The 19,675-nt window shown below is 64.7% G+C and overlaps 1 protein-coding gene across 14 annotated transcripts in view; it reads right to left on the bottom strand.

Moving 5' to 3' along the window:
* Nucleotides 1-2,407: 2,407 nt before the first annotated feature.
* The window catches only part of NCOR2 (nuclear receptor corepressor 2), a 160,233-nt gene continuing 142,965 nt past the window's right edge, over nt 2,408-19,675 (bottom strand). For 6 of the 14 annotated variants that reach the window (XM_053929082.2, XM_053929083.2, XM_053929086.2 and 3 more), the window contains 17 exons: nt 18,979-19,274; nt 17,387-17,741; nt 16,148-16,369; nt 15,363-15,617; nt 14,607-14,756; nt 14,317-14,448; nt 14,011-14,212; nt 12,317-12,861; nt 11,136-11,285; nt 10,824-10,966; nt 10,292-10,485; nt 9,323-9,472; nt 8,587-8,735; nt 7,892-7,945; nt 5,228-5,449; nt 4,123-4,302; nt 2,408-3,549 (listed from right to left, as the gene is read on the bottom strand). In XM_053929082.2, the coding sequence (XP_053785057.1) occupies nt 3,368-3,549; nt 4,123-4,302; nt 5,228-5,449; nt 7,892-7,945; nt 8,587-8,735; nt 9,323-9,472; nt 10,292-10,485; nt 10,824-10,966; nt 11,136-11,285; nt 12,317-12,861; nt 14,011-14,212; nt 14,317-14,448; nt 14,607-14,756; nt 15,363-15,617; nt 16,148-16,369; nt 17,387-17,741; nt 18,979-19,274 (3,581 nt within the window). In that variant the 3' untranslated portion in view covers nt 2,408-3,367. The remainder of the gene's footprint in view (nt 3,550-4,122; nt 4,303-5,227; nt 5,450-7,891; nt 7,946-8,586; nt 8,736-9,322; nt 9,473-10,291; nt 10,486-10,823; nt 10,967-11,135; nt 11,286-12,316; nt 12,862-14,010; nt 14,213-14,316; nt 14,449-14,606; nt 14,757-15,362; nt 15,618-16,147; nt 16,370-17,386; nt 17,742-18,978; nt 19,275-19,675) is intronic. The other 8 variants (XM_053929087.2, XM_053929089.2, XM_053929092.2 and 5 more) reach the window with 6 other exon arrangements.

The raw sequence follows: 19,675 nt of genomic DNA, 5'->3' as shown, positions 1-19,675 counted from the left end.
CCCACCCTGCCCCGCCCCGCCCGACTCAGACCCTCACGGTATCAATGCAGGTCAACAGCCGCCTGGGGCTCCGGGTCAGGAGGAGGCAGACACCCACTCTGCCTCCAGGGGCTCCGTGCGTCTGAGTCAGAGGGGCCTCTGCAAGACCCAGAGGAGAAGGGGGTTGGGGAGGGAGGTGCACTTAGAGGAGTCAGCACGTGTGGCAGGGTTTTGACCTGCGTGTTCTCCAGGGAGATGGGGACGCGTGAACAATCTCGGCCTCTGTTCGAAAGGCGGGGCAGGGAGAAAACCAAACAAAATGGGGCGGGAGGAGCCCTTCGGGGGTGGAGGGCTGGCTGGTTGCAGCTGCAGACCGGGTGGGCCTTCGGAGGGCACCAAGACGTCCTGAAAACAGCCGCAGGTTGGGTCCAGGCCCCTGGCCCTGACAGGGAGACCCCCTCTGTGGCCAGGGAGACGGGTGGGGGCAGAAATGCCCATGGTCCTGAGATGAGTGCCCCACCCCAGACATGTCGCATCACTCTGGTCTGACCACGCACAACTGAGGCAGGATCCCAGGTGGCACCAGCGTGCGTGGCCAACACCTGGCGGCTGGTGTGGACAGTGCTGCCGGGCCCTCCCTGGGTTCCAGGTGGAGGCACTTGAGCCCTGAGTGGAAACTGGGCCCAGGACAGGCCCCTCTGCTGGCCCACCAGTGCCACCTGCCTGTCGACCTCAGTACTGCAGCCCAGGCGCCAGGCTGAGCCCTGTTGGTGGCCGGTTAGGCCAGGCACAGGGCAAGGACAAGCAGGCAGGGCTGAGGGCACTCAGAGCATCCCCAAGGTCACAGAGAATGTCACCACAAGGCCTGGAAGCCAGGCCACGTGGCTCCAAAACCCTATGCCCACTTCGCCTCTGGGGCCGAGTCCCTGTCTGCAGACCGCCCCCCTACCCGCTCCCTCGGACCTCCCAGGTGCAAGCTTGAAGGCCAGGCACTGGTGGTGATTTTTTAAAAAAAGATTTAGAGGGGAAAATAAGGAAGAGAGAGAAACAGAGATTGGGTGCCTCTTGCCAGGACCTGGCCTGCCACCCAGGCCTGTGTGGAACCGTGCCCAAACCCTGAGCCACGAGTCAGCGTGGGCGACAGCGATTCTCTCCTCCAGTGCACCCTGGCTCTCCGCTGCCCCCCAGATCCTGCGGGGGCACTGAATGCGAGGCTGAAGTCCGCCGTCCGGCTGAGGCCCTCGTGCAGCCCTGGAAGGCTGGTCCCAAGCCGAAGGAACACGGTCCCCTCTGTTGGACCTGCTGGCCTGTTCACAAGCCTGCCAGCTCTGCTCTGGGTGTCTGGGGCTGTTTGTCCCTGGGTGGGCTGAAAGGCCAGCACCCCTGGGCTTCCTGAGCCAAGAGGCTGAGAGACAGGGACAGAGTGGACTCCAGGACCACAGGACCCTGGGCTTAGCATAACTTGGGCAAAAAGAGCTCCTGCTTTGCAGGCTGCCCTGTGGGTTTCGCCCTTGCAGTCCCTGATCCCCTCACTTCTCAGCTCCCATAGGCTCCCAGCAGGACTCAGCCCAAGGCACCATGTCCCCTGGCTGGCTGTCCACAGGAGCCCTGCACCCCACAGTGCAGGGCTGACCTTTGCTGGGAGAGGAGGGTGGGTGTCAGAGGTCACAAGTTAGACACCCTGAGGGCCGTGGCAGGGGGGCAGGGGGGGCTGGGAGGTGGCTCTGGGGCGGGACAACCTTCCTCTTTTTGGGTAAACAGGCAACCAAGGGCCCACATCACACGACCCCTGCGGCCTCATCCGAGCGCCTTCCCCATGAGCCTCCAACACCCTGGGCAGTCAGGCGTGGGGACAGGTGGGGCACAGGTGGGCCATGGGGTCTCCCGCACACCCTTCCAGTTAGGCACCCAATCTGGCAGTGGACCGAAGTTTACCCACGGGACCCAGGACCAGGCGGGAGCCAAGCTGTGGGCAAGGTGGAGACTGGCTGGTCAGGCAAGGCGGCGAAGGCACTAGAGGCTGTGGCGCCCCCCACAGGCAAAGAGGGACATGGGTCCTCATTGGAGAGCCGCAGCCAGACCCCAGGGCCCCGAGGGGGTGCAGTGGGCAGACGGTGGCTGCTCTGGGACTTGGGCCGTTCAGTCCAAAGCCGAGGAGCAGAGGGACCGCCCAAGCGGGTGAGCTGTTCTCTCCCCTGCCTCGTAGTCAAAGGGATTGGTGATAGCTTGTCACCTGATAATGACATCTGGGACGCCCTCGTGGGGACACACTGTGGGTAAATACTCACCTGCAAGCGGCCCCGACGGTCAGGTGAGTTAGTGGGATGCTCCCACGACCCCCCCCAGCGCTGCGCTCCTGACGGCCCCGCCCCCACCGATGCCCACCCTCCCGGTGTCCAGTCCCAGACAGAGAAGCAGCCTCTGTAACCCGAGTATAATTCGCTTTTTAATGAGAACGTGTGTAAATGACAGAACGCCACCGCTGGGCACAGATGACGGTCACAGAACACCCATCAAATGCATCCTGCCCCAGGGAGGGAGGGCGGGTGGGCAGGGGCGATGAGCCAGCGGCCCTGCCCTCAGCCCGCGGGCGATGGGGCCACCAACCGGGGCCCTGCCGGCACCCTTGCACGGTAAGCAATCGAAAGCGCAGCAGCAATAATACTGGGTGAGTCCTTCCTTGCGTAAAACATCTGAATTAATTAATTGAAGGTATCAAAAATATACCCTGTAAACCAATACACCATCTACACCGGCCCTTCTTCCCACCGCCGTGGCGCCGATGCGCGAGCAAGTCCAGTTCCTCCAGCCGCTCGCCCCGGGCCGCCCCTGGCCGTTTCGCCTGCCCGTCTGGCCTGACTTGGTTTCCAGCAGTCTTGGTGGCTGGGCCAGCCCACGGGGACCGGGGCCAGAGCTTGGGGAGCTGGACAGGGACCGTGTCCGTCTGTCCAGAGCGCTAAGCGGAGTGGGGGCGGAGGAAGGGTGCGGGGGCTGCTAGCTCAGTTTCGACTTTGGTTCCAAATGCATTAAGGGGGGAGGCAGTGGCGTGGGAGGTGCGTGGTCATCCTGCTTTGGGTCCCTGGCCATCCCAGCTTCGAGCGTGTGGCCACCACATGCGGGCCGTGCCACCTCCCCAGCCCCTCCCCTCCCGAGCACCAGGTAAACATCCCCTGAGTAAGGTCACTGCGCAGGGCCAGCCGGGGCGGGAGTCCTAGTTAAGGCTTTAGACAGGCAAGGATGCCGGCTCTGGACGGACGGATGGACAGACGGATGCGCAGGCAGACTCTGGGGCTCCTTCCTCAGCTGGGGAGTCGGCAGTCGCCCGTGTCTCGCCCCGCTGCTCGGGATGCTTGCTGGGCCCGGGCGCCGCCCCACCTCTCCCCGAGGGTCACTCGCTGTCAGAGAGCGTCTCATACTGCTCGCAGAGCAGCGGCTTGGGCTCCTCATCCCAGGCGTGATGGGGGCCGGCGAGGGGCCCGCTGCCCGCGGGGAGGCCCGGCGGGGGTGGGGAGGCCATGACACCCGCCTGCAGCCGCATGATCAGGGGGTTGTAGGGGAACGGTGTGGAACCTGCCAGAAAGACCAAAGAGACGCCCACGGGACCCCAGTGAGCCAGGCAGCCCCCACAGGACCACCCACCCACCACACTGGCCTCTGGGTGGCCCTGGTCCCCCAGGTCTGGCAGCTGTCCCACCCCGCCAAACTCCCAGAACATTTTTCTATAAACTGCCTTTCTCCACGCTTCCACCCCTCACTCCTCAGCCACCTGTCCCCTGGCTGGACCAGCAGGCGCCTCCTCCCGGTCCTTGCCCTGCCCTGCCCTGCCCCTTGGATCTGTTCTGCAGCCAACAGACCTTGTGACCTTACGCCGCCCACACCACTCTCCACCCAAGCCCCAGGGCCTCCCCTCGCTCCCAGAGAAACCCTGGCGCCCAGCAGCCTGCAAGGCCCGCCACCCTCACCCTTGACCTCCTGAATCCTTTCCTCTGTCAGGACCGGAGGCCAGGCTCCCTGGACATACCCATCAAACCTCTCCCTCCACCTGGGCCCTTTCTACAAGCTTCCTGACTGCCTGAGCATTTTCCGAGAACAGGCCGACCCGCTCCCAGGAGGGGCTCGGCCTGGCGCCACCCCAGCGCCCACCTGCAGATGAGGGCCGGTCCTCCCACACGCGGTTGGTGAGCGGGGTCCGGCGGCTGCAGTCGCCTTCCGAGTGCACCGAGGACACGGAGGATGGCCGGTCCCCCGATGCCAGGCCCGGGGCCGGGGACTTGGCTTTTCGGCTGCCAGGTCTGCCGGAGACTTTGGCCTTCCCGCCACCACCTGCGGGAGACATACGGGGGGGCCATGTCGGACTGCCGAGGCAGTGCACACACCACGGGGTCGGGGGGATGGTGGCTCGGCCGGACCAGCCAGGAGCCTGGGCCTCAGAGGGAGTTTCTCCTGGGGGGTGGGCTGATTGTCTGCAAAGCCCTCGGGCTGCCCTGTGGCCCCCTCCTCACCCAGCGGCTGGCTGAGACCCTGCACACGACCCCTGCCCCGGGACCGCACCGAGCCCGGCTGGCAGCAGGCTCCGCACAGAGAAGCCAGGAGCCCTGAGGCCAGGCCTAGGCTTCCATCAAGTCCAGAGACTTTCTGAGGCCACAGGGTCCAGGTCAGACAAACAGGCCTGAATGCTCTGCCCGGTCCCTGCTCTGCCTCGCAGAGTGTGACCACTAGGACAGCGTGACCGGGCACAGGGGGTTGCCCTCTGAGAGCAGGGTGGGCACAGGCACCGGTCTCCGCCCACCAGCCCGAGGGCCAGCGGTGCACACGCACGGTGGCCCCACAGGCCTCTCACCCGTGGGCCCAGGGTCCCCCCAAACCCACCCAGATCCTCACTGCAGCCTGACCAACCCCACGGAGACACGCAGATAGGCCAGGACAGTGCCCCCCGTGCCCGGCAGAGGGGGGACGGCAGGCAGGGCTCGGGCGGCAGGGTGAGTGTTTCTACAAAAGCAGCAGCTCCTTCGGGCATGGTGGCCGAGGGGAGCTGGGCGGTGTGGGCACGTGGGGGTGCCCGCCCAGCGAAGGGATTAGCCAACTCCAGAACCACGTCAAACACGCACAAAAATAGTCAGAAGCTCCAAAGCTGGAGGGGGTCGGTGAGAGGAACTCGAGGCAGGAGGGTTAATGACACTGGGGGGCAGGGGGGGGCGGGCGGGACGGACAGGGCGGGGCGGGGGCCCAGGCGGAGGAGCCTGCAGACCTGGCGAGGTGAGGGCGTGTTCGCTCCGTCCGTCAGCAGCGGTTACGGGCATAGCAGCGGGCAGGCCGGCACTGGCATTCAGAGCGTTAAAAGCATTGGCGCCGAGCGGGGGCTCCTCCCACTGATCATATTTACCCATGAGCGCCTTTCTAATAATGGCCTCCAGCCCCATGTTGGTGCTGGCATGCTCCTGCACCGCCTGGCTTCGGCAGGTCATGAGGCCTGGGAGAGAGACACACACACACGGGGCCGAGGGACAGCGGAGAGGGCAGCGGGGGAGAGAGGGAAGAGAGAACACACAGTGAGCACATTTTGGCAAAGCAACACGTTCTTCGTTCCCTACCCCTCAGCCCGCCTGCCTGCCTGCGGGGGATGCCGGGGGCAGGGCCCTGGGAAGCCGCGGGCATTCCTGGCGGGCTGGCGGCGGTGGGGCTGGGGCAGCTAGGCAACACCCCCAGGTTTCCTTTCTACTCTGTCCTCTGGGAAATCAGAGACCCCTTCTGCCCCCTAGTCTCAGCTGAGGCTACTTCTCTTTCTAAAATTCCAAGTGGCCTTAAAGAGAGGGGAGTGGAGGGCTATCCTGTTGGGGGAAGGGGCCGCTGGGAAACAAGGCCAAGCCACTGGAGCTCAGCACTGGGCGTGGAGTGGGGGTGGCAGGGGGTTGGAACAGAGACTCGGGGAGGAAGTGGCCAGACGCTCCCTCCGATGCCCTGCCCACGAGGCCTGGCACCCTCAGCCCCCTGTCTGCCCTCCGAGCGGGGCCTAACTCCCCCCACCCCGGAGCCACGAGGAGAGAGAGGTGCAGAGACGGGCGGCGAGGTGGGTGGTAGCCATGCAGTTACGGTGCGTGCGGGGGACAGGGCAGAGCTAGAGACAATTGCGTGACCGCCCCAGCCCGGCCACCCAGTCAGAGTGGTGGCGTCCACGCACGGGTCCCAGATTGCCCCTTCTGGACGCCCTCTGCGCAGTCACGCTAAGTGACCCTCCCTTGCCACAGACCCACTTTCCTGACCCTTTCTTTTTGTCTTGTGACTCGTTGTGGGCACTTTTGCAAACCCTGGGGAATGTGTCTCTTTTCAGCTCAACCAGATGTCGCCAGCGGAGCCCCGAGCCCACTCGGCCAGTCGTCGGCGCCACGAACTGTTGAGTCCCCCCCTCCCTGCCACTCTGAGAACCAGGCACGGATGCCGCGTGGGCACTGCATGTGCCCCTCTGACCCCCACTCTCTGCCGGCGAGACAGGGGGCGGCCGTGGGCGCCACAGGGCAGCTGCCAGCGCCCCGTCTCTGTGGCAACCGACTGGCAACCAGTTTCTCTTCCTTTACCCCTCTCCAACCTTTTGGCTGTGTTTTGGCCACATCCATAAGCACTTCCGGAAGAAGAAAAGAAAAAAGCTGTGTCCCTAAGAAAAAGCAAAATTCCCAGCAAGGGTGAGGGCTGACAAAAAGTGTAGCTTCACCCCTAGGGACTAAGGAAACCCAGAGCAAGTGGAGAAGTGACGCACAGGACCCGGGACACGAGGGTCTCCGGTCAGATGCGGGTCTCGGCGAGCACAGGCATCTGTCCCTGAGCCCCGCCCCCCTCGCCAGGCCCCGGCCCACAGGCCGGCGGGATGCCCGCCAGGCCAGGCCAGGCCAGGCCTGAGGCTGGGCCCGAGCAGTGGAGCACGGGGTCTGGGGAAAGTCTTCTGTGGGGACGAAACAGCTTTAAAAACAACGGTCAACGGTGACTCGCACACACGTTTTAGCACAGACCCCACTGTGCCCTCGGCTCGAATTTCCACAGACACGTGCACCTGTGTCTACTGGCCCGTGTCAGGATTGGGAACATGCTGGAAACGCTCACGTGTAACCACCGTGTTGTCTTGGAGGCAGGAGGAGCCCCCAGCGCGTCTGGGTAGACAGACGCGACCCCGTGGGGACCCCCACGGTGGAGCCCCTGGTAAATCCCTGGCTGTCACCCCATGTCAGCCCCAGGGATGACATGGTGGTCTCCAGCACGTGTCCCCGTGCCCTCTGGCCTCAGCCTCCCACACAAAGGACTAGAGTACAGAGGTGACAGGGCAGCAGACACCACAGCTCCTCCAGAACACAGCAGGCGCAGGCCCCCCAACCAGACTCGGTGGCACCCGAGTCCTTCTCCGCAGGGACACGCAGTGGGGTCAATACTGGAGGCACCCCCCCCCCCCAGTCCAAAATGTCACAGAAGGCTTAAGTTTTAGCTTAAAAAACGGTGCGAATCGTGGCCCCAGCTCCATAACGCAGCCCCATTGTCTCTGCGGCGCCCTGCCTGGGGTTTTCACGGGAAGCTGACGCTCTCACTGTAGCCAATGCCCACGCGGACCCTGTGTGACGCCGAGCACCCTGAACACGGGCCCACGCCCCAGTCCCCACCAGAGACGCAGCAGGCGGGCCGGGCAGGCTCCCTGGTAGCTATGCGGGCATTTAATACGGTGCTAGACACACAGGGACTTTGGCGTTAACTCCAAGCAGAGACCCTCACCCAGCCTCGCTGTCCCCCTGCAGGCTGGGTTCAGGCCAGAGGAGGGGACACACTGGAATTAAGACAGGTCCCCCAGGGTCCTTCAAGCCTGGTCTCTGCAGGGCATAGCCGTGCTGGGGAAGTGGGGGGAGAGGGGGCCACGTGGCTGGGGCCAGACAGCTACCTGTTCCGGTGATGGCGGGCATGTTGAAGATCTCCGTCCCGGGCTGGCCGATACCTGGTGAGGGGGACGAGATGGGTGAGCCCTGCAGCCGGCAAGTCCTAGGGAATCACCCCCACTCTGTCTTCCGTCTGGTCCAGGCCCAGCTGGGAGCTGGTTCAAGTGCGGATGGGTTCCTGCTGGGGCGGGGCCCCAGGCTGTCTCTAACCAGCACACCCGGGCTGCCAGCCTGCCAGCTCGGCATTGCACTTGGTGAGGCTCTGGAGGTACCAGCCTGGCCAGTGACCCTCTGCGGGGTTTCCAGGCCAGTCCCCGGAAGAGAAATGTCCCCATGGCACCGCCCCCAGTAAGGCTTCCTGTCCTTTGCCCTCCTGAGCTCTGCTCTGTGCTGGGGTATGCCTTAACCACGGATGTGGGCGAAGTCAGATGAGATGGGCACCGTGAACAGGGGGCACACAGGGCCCCTGTAGGGCCCTGACCCCGAGCCCTGGTGCCCGTACGGGGCTGAGCCCAGACCTGTGCCTGCACACAGAGCGCCCGTGTGGGGGCTGTTCTAGCTCCCACACGGTGGGCCGCCGAGCGCCTAAGGACAGCACCCGAACGTGGGGTGGAGGGCCCCGGGGGGCCCACGGGTCCACCTGGCCCTGCACAGCCCCTCCCCCATCCAGCCAGCTCCCAGCCCCACAGCGGCCCCTTACTGTATTCGGGCTCGTTGCGGTTGTGGGTGCTCAGCTTCTTGTTGATCTCCTGTTTCTTGGACTTGACCATGGCAGAGTTGCTCTCCGTCAGCTTGCTGAAGAAGGCGGGTGGCTGGCTGGTGTTGCCCGGAGACTTGGAGCCCATCCTGCTGTGAGGACCAGACACTCTGGTCAGTTCGCCCGCTGCTGAGCTTGCTCACCTTTGAGGACGGGGCACTCACCACCCGAGCTGCCTCAGAAATCTGAAACCGAGCCTCCCCTGCTCCCCAGGTTGCGGGGGCTACTGCATCCTACCCCTTAGGGAATCCCATCTCCTCAAGTCATCTCTGAAGCTCACATGCCCCTGGGATTGGGGGATCTCTGAGGAGCCCCAGCTGCCCTGGTGGGCCACACCTGCCTACCTGTACCAGCCCTGCCTGCCATACCCCCCTGCGAAGGGCCCCAAGCACCGGGTGGGCTCAGAGCAAGGCCTTCCCGAAGCCCAGCTGGCCAGCCCTTTTCTCCATCTCCAACCCCCCGAGCCCCAACTGGGTCCAGCACATTCAGCTCCTTTCTCAGAGCCCGCCCCACGCACCACCCCTGGGACCCGGCCTGAGCTGAAGGACGCTAGCCTGGGGCATGGGAAGCTGCCGCTAAGGTTCCCCAGCTGTGCGCTGGAGCCTTTGCCAGCCCTTGAGGCCATGGTGGGCAAGGGACTGAGTCCTAAGCACCCCCAGGGTGTGGGGCACCGAGGTACCTGGGCTCCGCCTGCTCCCCGTCCCGGTACAGCAGTGGGTACACAGCCCCGCGGGGATGCCCGGGCTCTGCCCCGATCTCTGGTGGGGACACAGGTTCGACGCTGTCCTCCCCGCCGCCCAGGGATGATGTCTTGCTCAGCTCTGGAGACCTAGGTGGAGGAAGGGTCCCAGCTGTGGTCAGAGGTCAGCAACTTTCCCTCCCACCCTCCTCCAAGCCCGCCTCACTCCGAACCAGGCCCCGGCACACTCTTCCTGGAGAGCGAGACGGGAGGTATTTTGGGAGATGGGGCCACCTGTGGTCTCTGCTGTATCTTCTTTTTCACAGCATTTTAGAAACGTAAGCCACCCTTCCCTCGTGCAGTGGGCTGGAGCTGCCCACGGACGACGGTCTGGAGACTCCTCCTGCCCCCTACCCCCAGGAGCCCACTGTTCGCCCAGACATCCTGCAGTCCGCCCGCCTCTGGGCCTTATTCCGCCGGCGCCCCCCACCCGGAGTGGCTCCTTCCCCAGAGCTGGGGACTGCCCTTCATCTCGCCAACCCGCACGTTCCCCCGGGCAACCTGGGTGTAAGCGTGTGCGTGTGTGGGTGTGAGCGGGTGCACGCTGGGAGGCCACTCTCAAATCACAAGGCTCTGGTTCAAATCCCAGCTGCGCCACTTACTGGCCATGCCTGTGGGCAAGTGGACGCACTCCCGGTGCCTGAGCTGCTTCATCTGTGGAACAGGGGCAGGGCTGCCTACATTCCCCGGGGCTGCGCTGGGAAGCCTGGGTAACGCAGGCCAGGTGCTTAGCTCAGTGCCTGGGACCCATGGGTGCCAGCTGTCACCTATCAGCCGTGACCCTGAACAAACGTCCCTCTCCCCCGGCCTCCGCTTCTCCTCTGCACACTGGCATCAAGAGGCAGGCAGACGCCTGACCGAGGCCTCCGGGTGGCTGACTGGCAAGGAGCACCCATGCCCCGCGCTCACCTCTTGCCCCCTTCACTGTGGGGGGAGCCACGGGCAGGGGCGCCGTGGTCCGGAGGCGGGAGGTAGAGGTCGCCGGGGGGCCGGCGGAGGTCCAGGACGGGGCAGCTGGCTCCGGGGAAGGAGTACAGGGGGGCGGGGAGGGGCGCGCTGAGCTGCTGCGGGTGGTGCCTCGTGTAGTCCTGCGTGATGACCTCCTGCGGAGGGGCAGGGCACGGGGTCAGGCAGCAGCCAGCCACACAGCCAGAACCTTCTGGGGGTGAGGCCTGGACCAAGTGGAGGCCGGAGCCCAGGCCGGGCCCAGCAGCCCCACGGGTGAAATGCGGAGCTCGGGCTCACGCTGCAGCTTCGGCTAGAGGAGGCACGGCTACAGTGTTTGAAGCTGAGACATGGGGACCCCCGGGCTGCACCGCTGGGACTCAATTCCCCCACCAGACCGAGGGACTGCGCGTGGCCAGCCCTCCCTCTCCCCCCCACCCCCGGAGTCTGGTCCCGCCCCAGATGCAAAGGTGAGGATGAAGGGTGGGGTAGTTACACTGATATGCTGAGCCAGGGTGACGACCCGCTGGTGACCTTTGACCCCCGGGGTGGCCTGGAGCAGCGGGCTGGAGGGCTGGCTCTCGGGCAGCTGTCGCAGGTGTGGGAGGTGCATGGCCTCCCCGATGAGCTTCGCAGAGCCTGTGGGCCAAGCAGAGCTGGTCAGGGGGTGGGGCGGGCGAGGCACGTGCAGGGGACTCTGCCTCTGGGCACCTCAGTCTCCCTGTCTGTGTCCTGGGGTGACAACGATCCCTGTCTTTCAGGGCTATGGTCAGCGTCGGGGCAAGGGCGCGGGGGGGGGGGGGGCTACCTGGCTGCTTGTGCCGTAGGTCCCCCTCCAGGTGGCCCTTGTCGAGCTCCTCGAGGTGCTTGGGGAGCCCCTTGTCGTGGGCGAGGCTGGGTGAGCTCACGGGGCTGACGGGCTCCACCCCATCAGGGCTGTAGCTGCTGCCATGGTAACCTGAAGCAAGGCCAGGCCAAGGGTCAGGCTTGGCCCGGACTTGAGGCTGACCGCCCCTCCCGGCCCCTCTCCCCTGCCCTCCCACACGGGCTGGTCCCCAGGCCGGAGCTGGGCATGTAGATGAATGGACAGGGGGATGAGCTGGAGCAGAGGCTGCTGGCCGGCCAGGGCTGGGCACACTGAGGGAGGAGGGAGAGAGGACAGCAGAGAGACAGAGGGAGACAAAATGATGCTGGGAAGCTCAGGCCAGCAGCGTGGGGCCTGGGGAGACAGAGGGCGAGAGAAACGCATATGGGACCGGGACACAGAGACGGAGCGAGGACAGAGGCTGGCGGGGGGTGGTGTGTCTCTGGGGAAGGACGAGTGGGCGCTGTGAAGGGCCGGAGGGAGCCACAGCACCAGGGGGTGTGGCAGGAGTGATGCCCAAGGCCCAGAGGCCCCACAGCCCACAAAGAGGAAGCCTGGGCTGCAGCCGCAGGTGGGCGGTGGGGCGCATAGGACCCCCTTCTCCCCGGATGCGGGGTGGTGTGCCAGGGTGTCCCCAGGGCTCCCTCACAGCCTGGGCAGGATGCAGGGGTCCGGGTCAGGCCCCCAGCTCCTCCTGGCAAGTGGGGTGCTCCGCTCCCCGCCCCTCCCCGTCTTCCTCAGAGGACCTCCAAAGCTAACTCCTCCATCCACACGCAGCGGCAGGCAGAGCCCGAGCCCCGGCAGCCCACTCCCTGACCCCCAGACAAAGGCGCGAAGGGGCGATGGAGGCACGGGAGGAGTCAAAATCACAGATCGTTCATTTAAGGAAAAAAGCAAAAATCAAAAAAAAAAAAACCAGGATAAAATGATGTGCAAACGATGGGCCGCCCCCACATCGGGGTGGGGGCAGCAGCCCGTGGGACCACCGGAACGTGCAATCGACAAAGAGCAATTTAAAAACCAAATACCAAAACCAACGAAAAGGGGGGAGGGAACAAACAGCAGAGACCTGAAAATATCTTTAGGCCACAGACGGGGTGGGCAGCGGCGGGCCGGAGTCTTACCATCGCGAGTGGAGTTGGCGGCCAGCGAACCTCCTTCTCGCGGCCCTTTATCGGGAGCAATTTGACGCATGATTATCGCGTCTATGAAGGTGGCCGCTGTCAGGATGGTCTTACCCAGAGAACGGAGCTCCAGTTCCTGGATGGGAAAGGGTTTACTTTGAGTCTTTTCCCGGTGCAGGTCCGCAGCCGAGGTGGGCGGCGCTGGCGGGTCCGGGCTGGCGTGGTGGGGTGCGAGGCTCTTCGGCGGGGCTCGGGTGATGGCCGAGTGGCTGGAGACAGGGGGTGCCAGGGCTCGGGGCTCAGAGCCCTTGCCCGGGGAGGAGGAGGCGGGCTCCAGCCCTGCACGGGCAGGGGGCTTGGAGAGGAAGGCGTGGCTGGCGTCCCCCCGGGGCCTCTCCGGCCGGCTGAGCCTCGGGGTCTCCTTGGGCAGCAGGACCGGCTCCATAAGGGTGGGGTAGACCCCGTCCAGGGCACTGCCCAGCGGGCAGTGGGTGGCAGGCGGGAATGTGGCGGCTGGGCGGACAGGTGAAGAGGTGGAGGTGGACCTGGAGGAGAGTGGGGTTCAGGTGGCTGTGGGGCCACAGCTGGGGCCCGAGCCACTCCTTTTCCTACCCCTGGGGGGCGCACCGTCCAGGAAGAGCCCCTGCACTGCCCACTGCTCCCAGAAAACACCACCCCCTGACCCTGGCCTGCACCTCCCTGAGGGCATGACCTGACCCGCCCCCCCGTCCGTTCGTCCCATCATTCATTCCATCGTTCATTCCAAAACATTTCATTGAGCACCTACTATGCGTCAGGGACACAGAAATGAACCAGACAGACAAAAACACCTCGTATTCTAGTTGAGACGACAGACTACAGGTATGCCAGCAGACAAATTAACCCCCCACCGGAGTGTGGAAACCACCGGAAGGCAGCCAGTAGAGTGAAGGGAGAGGGGGGTCCAGGGGCCACTCAGGCCTCAGCTTCAGGGATACGGTGCTGTCCCTCTTCGTGAGAGGAATCGTGGGGGAGGGGTCTGATTCAGAGCAGCCGGTCCCCCGCCACCCCCCGCCCCGCACGAATGGAAACTTGACTTCAGCTGTGTCTCAACAGGTCCCTCCCAGGTCTGCTTCACCCACTTAAGCAGCTCTGCCCATAGTCCTTGGGACATCTGTCACCAGAGGGGACTCGGACCCCTTGTAAGAGGAATGGGCTCTGGGGGAACCCTCCTGTGTTAAGCAAACCCCTGGATATTGTCCCAGCAAGAGGGAGGCCACGCCATCCCCGTAGGGCCCGGCTGAGCCATGGGCAGGGCCAGCATCTCTGCGCACAGCCTCCACTGTCTCCTCTCCACACTCTCTCCCTGAACCCACAGCTGCCCACCTACCCATGCACCCACCCAGACAGACCATCACCCATCCCCTCACCTATCCTACCCCCATCCATCCATCTGCTCACCTGTCATATCCACACCCACTCACAGTCCCCACCCACCCACCCCTCCTGTCCTCCGCTCACCTCTGCCTACCCTCCCGTCATCTCTGCGCCCATCCTCCTGCCCACCTACCCGCCTCCCATCCCTCTGCCAACCCCTACTACCTATCTGCTTCCCCACCCATCGCCACCCTCGTTTGTCTCCAACCCACGGGTCCACCTGGGTACCTGCTGCCTATATCTGCCCACCCGCCCGCCGGTCCCCACCCTGTGCCAACCTGGCCCACCTCAGGACCGTGGGCGTGCCAGGCTCCGCGGGGCTGAGGCCCTTCATGCCCGTGTTGTGCAGCACGCTGGGCCTCTGCTGGATGGCGTCCTGGGTCCGGGGCGAGATGGGTGAGTGCTGGAGGGAGTGGGAGTGGGAGTGGGAGGCGGGGCGGCTGCCGCTGCTGCTGCTGCCGCCGCTGCTCTGCTCAGTACCTGGTGGTGACAGGCGGTGGTGTCAGAGGGGCCGGCCCCCGCAGCCTGCGGGGACCCCCGTCAGAGGGGCTGGGACAGTTGCGGGGGGTGTCTCTGATGCCTACCGGGTCTCCAGATGGGCGCGTGCTCCACCGTCGCAGTGGTGGTGAGGACGGGCTTCTCCCGCTCCCGCTCCCGGTCCCGGTCTCGCTCGGAGGACGACGTGGAGGTGGGTTTTGTCAAGTGAGTGGGGCCTCCTAGAAACCACAAGGCCCGAGACTCAGCCTGGGGCCCGGGAAGGGCTGGGTCTCTCTGGGGCGAGTAGGGATGCAGAGAGGGTGAGGGCTGTGTCCCTCTCTGCAGCCACCGCCCCAGCCCGGCCGGGCCCTGACTCAGGATGGGGAGAAGGTGTCACCTGGGGAGAGCGGGGAGCTGCTGAGCCGGCTGCTGAAGTGCTGGGGTGCGGTGGGGAGGTAGGCCAGGCGGTCCATGGCGGTGGCTGGCGTGCCTGGCGTCGGGGGCACCAGCACGGGCAGGTGTGGCACTTGGGACAGGTCGATGATGCCTGTGGGTGGCAGTGGGGTGGGGTTGCAGCCACAGGGAGTGGGGGGCTGCTGCTGGCTGGACCACCCCGCTGGTGGAGTCCCCATGCCCTCCCCTGAACACACACCCTGAGCGCTCCCCCTCCCCGGGTCCCAGTGCTGGGCTGCAGGTCCCCTTTTCTGAATGCCAGGCCCCCCCGGCCCCACCTCCCTGCAGCTCCCGGGCCTGAGAACTGAGAAGTGGCCTCGTCCTGCTTGCTCCGGCCTCGATTCTCTATGTTCAGTCCCCACCTTGGAAACCCCTCGTGGGACCAGTTTCTCTACCTGGACTCTAACTAGCAACTGGGCATTCCGGGAGCTTTTCCAGAGGCTGACTTCAAGGGAGCCAGTGATCCCCAAAGGCTCACATTTTGAATTTTTTTGTATAAACTCCCAGGACCGTGCATGCAGGAGCACACGGCTCTCGGCCGCCGCCTGTGCACGCAACTCCCACGCACCATACCGGCCTGCGTGTGCTCTCGGGGCGGCCACGCCACCCAGACCCCCGGACGACCACTGTCTCGGTGCCTCGCAGGGCCCTGCGCACCCACGGCCCCTCCTGCGCACCCAGAGCGCCTGGCGCCACCCACCTCGCGGGCCGGCGGCGTAGTTGAGCGCCAGCGAGGACTCGCGGGGGGACAGGCCTCGCAGCACGTCGGCGCGCTGGGCCATGGCGCTGGCCGCGTTGTGGTGCATCTGCTGCGAGGTGATGTAGTCGTTGATGATTGTCTGGCGGTTCTCCAGCGCCGCTGTGTCGGGGTAGCCGCGGATGAGGTACGGCGGGTACAGGTGAGGGTAGGTGGGGTTGGGGGCCAGGTGCCGGGGCAGGTAATAGGCAGCGGCTGCTGGGAGAGGGGAGCAGGGTCAGAAGGTGTCGGCCCACCTGTCCTTGAGCCCCCTGACAGCGTCTAACAGCATCCCCCAAAACACCCAAGACAGAATCACCGCCTCTAAGTAGAAGACACTCCCTGAAACACAGGGGGTCCCTTGTCAACAGTGCTCGTGGGATTGCGGTCCCCCCAAACAGAGGGCCTCTGAGACATGAGCCATGGAAAAACCGAGGGGACTCACCCTTTACAAAGATTTTCAGATCATGCCCTTCTGGGAAGCCCACACTCAAACCCTCCTGAGAAACGTTTGCCATTTGAAAGGCTCCCAGGAGAAGAAATCCACGGAGAGATGTGACCCCCAGCACACCCCTCAGACGCCTCTGAGAAATTCCAGCCAATCGTCCACATGGCGGCACCGCTGGGTCCCCCCAGCTCTAGGCCTCGGTTTCCCTAAATAGCGGAGCCTAGTTGATGAAAGCCCTGGGGTGACCCTGAGGAAGCCCCCGGCCCCGTGCCTTGGGGTCCTGTGGGCCCAGGACAGTCACCTGCATCCAGAGGGATCCCGCGGGGGATGGAGGTGGGGTCGAAGGCGAGTGGGATGTGGCCGCGGTACAGGTCCATGCCGCTCACACCCCGGAGGAGGTGTTCGTAGGGTGAGATGGGGTGGGGGTGGTGCTCAGGCACAGCGCTGTGCGGAGACTTGGTGATCTCTCGGGGCGTGGACGTCAGCTTGCGATCCTGGGATGCTTTGCTGGACGCGAGGCTGCCTGTGGAAGGGCGGGGTAGGGCTGGCACCGACCTCTGTGTGCGGGGGGCCCAGCTGCCGCACCCGGGCCACTGAGGCTGGGGAGCTACCGGAGGGAGCGGGTCTCTGGGGTTCCAGGACCAGGTATCTCCATTCACCTGCTCATTCCCCTCTTAGTTCGTTCTTTTTTTAAAAAAATCATTTACTCATTTGCTTTTTTTTTTTTTACTTCTTAAAAAAATTCATTTGTTCCTTTGTTATAATTCACTCATTCAATCAAAAAATACTTCTGGAACCCCTACTGCTTGCCAAGCACTGTCCTGAGAGCTGGGGCCTCGCGGAGGACGGGGCAGACACACAGCAGAGACAGGTGAGAGAGTCATCAGGTAAGAACCCCAGAGCGAGCGAAGCTCTGAACAGAAAGCATTAATGGACGTGACTGCAACAGGACAAGGGACGTTTGGTCCTAAGAAGCCTCCCTGAGGATGCGACTTTGGGGCAGAGACCCGAAGGGTGACAGGCCAGTTAGGGAAAGATCTGGAAGGTGGGGGGCACCTCGAGCAGAGGGTGTAGCACATGCCAAGTCCCCGGGGGGAGGAGCTGAGGATGCCCGGGGTGCAGAGGCCCGTCTGACTGGGCCTGGGGTGGAGGGCAAGACCAGTGGGGGCCCATGGTGGGAAAAGCCAATTTTCCTCCTGAGTGCAGTGGGAAGTCACTGGAAATACTTAAGCCAGAGAATGGGATCATTCAATGTAAATGTTTCGAAAAAGTATCTGGCAGCCGTTTGAGAGGCAGGTCATAGCCCGACAGGAAGGAGGGGAGTTGGGGTGCAGAGCCAGGTGGGAAAGGTGCTGGTCTGGGCGGGGCTGGGGAGACGGTCCTGAGCAGGATTCTGAGGCAGAACCCATGGGTCTGGCAGACGGCGTGCGGCAGGGCACCGGGACGCCCCAGTCTCTGACTGAGCTAGACTGGCCAGCGAGGCAGGGTCTCACCCTGACCCGGCCCCCTGACCCTCGCCCCACACCCACGCCCCACGCACCTTCCTGAAGGCGTGGAGTGGGCTCCCGCGTGGTCACGGGCGAGCCGCGGGGTAGGTGGCTGCTGAAGGGCGCCCCGTGGTCCTCATAGGTCAGGGGGCTCTGCCGCGGCTTGCCCAGCTCCGGCACGATGACCGGGGCGCCCCGGGTGATGGAGCCCCCCGAGCCACTGGCCGCGCCTGGCCGGCTCTTCAGGCTCTCCTCGTAGCAGGCGCGCTCCAGCGCCCGCGCGTCCGCCATCACGTCCAGCGGGTGCAGCGGCGGGAAGGTGCGGCCGGGGCTGCCGATGATGGAGCGCACGTCGTGCTTCTTGGAGCTGGCGGAGGGTGCGCTGCCGTCGTACTTGAGCGGGGTGCCCTGCGGGGGCGGCGGAGCATGAGCCACGGAAAACTCTGGGCCTGCTGCTCAGCCACAGAATGGGGAGCCACGCCCCACGCCCGAGGGAAACCCTGGGCCTCAGAGGAGCCTGTCCCGTCCTGGGCTCTGGCCCCCAGAGCCACCTGGGGGCAGGGCCGCAGAAGGCACAGAGAGGTCAGGGGTCAGCCCTTCTTGGAGGGAGGGTCGACAACCCACGAGGTCAGTCTGGGACGCTCTGCACACCCACAGCTGGCCAGAAGTTTCAGTGGCCAATTCCGGCCCCACTGCCGGGGGCTTCAGGCTGGGAGGGTGGGGCTGAGGTTCCCGTTAGCTCTCTGGCCAGGAAGGGCAGCTGAAGACACAGGGGTCATGTCCCAGCCCCGCCTCCAGGGGAAGGCCCAGGCCTGTGTGGACAGGCTGGGGACGCCCGGGGGCAGAGGGCCCTGCATTTTCACAAGTGACACAATGCTGTGTTTACTCAGAGCTGTTCATATTACTTTCCTAAGGAGGGGAAACGCCCTTCTTTTAAAGAGAACATTCTAGAGTCAGACTAGGTCCCCTGCTGGCTTCATGGACTCTTGCCGATGGCCCCACAAGTGTCCACAGGCTGAGAGCCACACCGTCCCCTGCCTCCCCCAGGGGCCCTGCCCTCCTTGTCACGGGACACGCCTGTGATCACAGGAAGGGACTGTGGCCTGTAGTGGTCCCCAGTGACCAACTCCTCACAGCTGGAGCTGGTGTTCTGCTGTGAGGCAGGGGGCCTCTGGTGAGTGGACGCCGCGTAGCAAAGGTGCTGCAGATTTGGGGGCAGCTGGATTTGAGGGTCACCACAGCCATGTACTTGCTGCTGTGTGACCCTGGACAGGCCACCTGACCTCCCTGAACTTGTGAGGACGGTAAGAGGGTGCCTTGGAGCACAGATGGGAGGGCTGAACAACCCACGAGGCCGAATGCCCAGTAGCCCCAGACCCACAGGAGGACCCCGCAGGGGCAGCTCAGCCTCTCTAGGCCCAGAGCCCCTCCCTAGAGACTGGGGGTCCAGGGCAGGAACCTCAGAGGCTATGAAGGCACCAATGGGGTCGAGGCTGTCAGCCCTCAGCCTGGAACCCAGAAGGCACAGTCCTATGCCCACCAAGCAGCAGCTGCATGACCTCGGGGGTCAGTTTCCCCGTCCTCAGGGGCCAGGGCAGGGCCTTCAGCCACCCCCGGGCCCTGCCCAGTGGTGCCGCACCCGTACCTGCGTGATGGAGCCCTCCTTGAGCGGCCGAGGGGCCAGAGGCAGCTCCGGTGTGCGACGCAGCTCCTCCCGCGGGATCTCGTGGATGGAGCGGCCAGCCTCCTTCACCGTCGCCACCAGGCCCTCATGGGCCGGCTTCAGCTTCAGGGGGCCCAGGGCCTCCAAGGGCCGGGCCTTGTAGGCCTCGGCCAGGTCCCGTGGGGGCAGTGGGGGTGGCGGTGTGCCCTCCAGCTTCAGCAGCTTGGCCTCCCGACGCAGGTAGTCCTCCTGGGCCTCCACGTAGGACCGTGGGATCCCTGCCGGCAGGACAGCACACTGGCCTCACCTCTGTTCCGGCCCCCACATCCCCCGACTCTGGGTTCCCCCCATACACATAACCTGATCTCTCTGAGCCCCAACATCCCCACCAGGCAGGGGCCTCACTGAGATGATGCAGATGAAAAGCCTAAACCAAGGCTCTCGGTGGTGGGCTCCTCACGGGCCCGGTCATCTGACCCCTAACCCTCCCACCAACTGCGTCTTCTCCGAGCTGCTCCGCCAGGTAAGGGACCAGCAGTGCTTGGGTCAGCACCAGCCAGAGTGGGGGCCGGATAAAGGTGTCCAGCGTGGAGGTAGGTGGCATTCCGCTCTTTTTATCTTAGAGTAAGAAGCGCCTCGGCTCCCCATTCCGACCTGTGCACAGGCCTGTCCCGCGCCT

This window comes from Desmodus rotundus, chromosome 7 (assembly GCF_022682495.2).
Source record: "Desmodus rotundus isolate HL8 chromosome 7, HLdesRot8A.1, whole genome shotgun sequence".
NCBI lineage: Eukaryota > Metazoa > Chordata > Mammalia > Chiroptera > Phyllostomidae > Desmodus > Desmodus rotundus.
The sequence above is the reverse complement of the archived record's forward strand: the minus strand, read 5'-3'. Positions and strand labels throughout refer to the sequence as shown.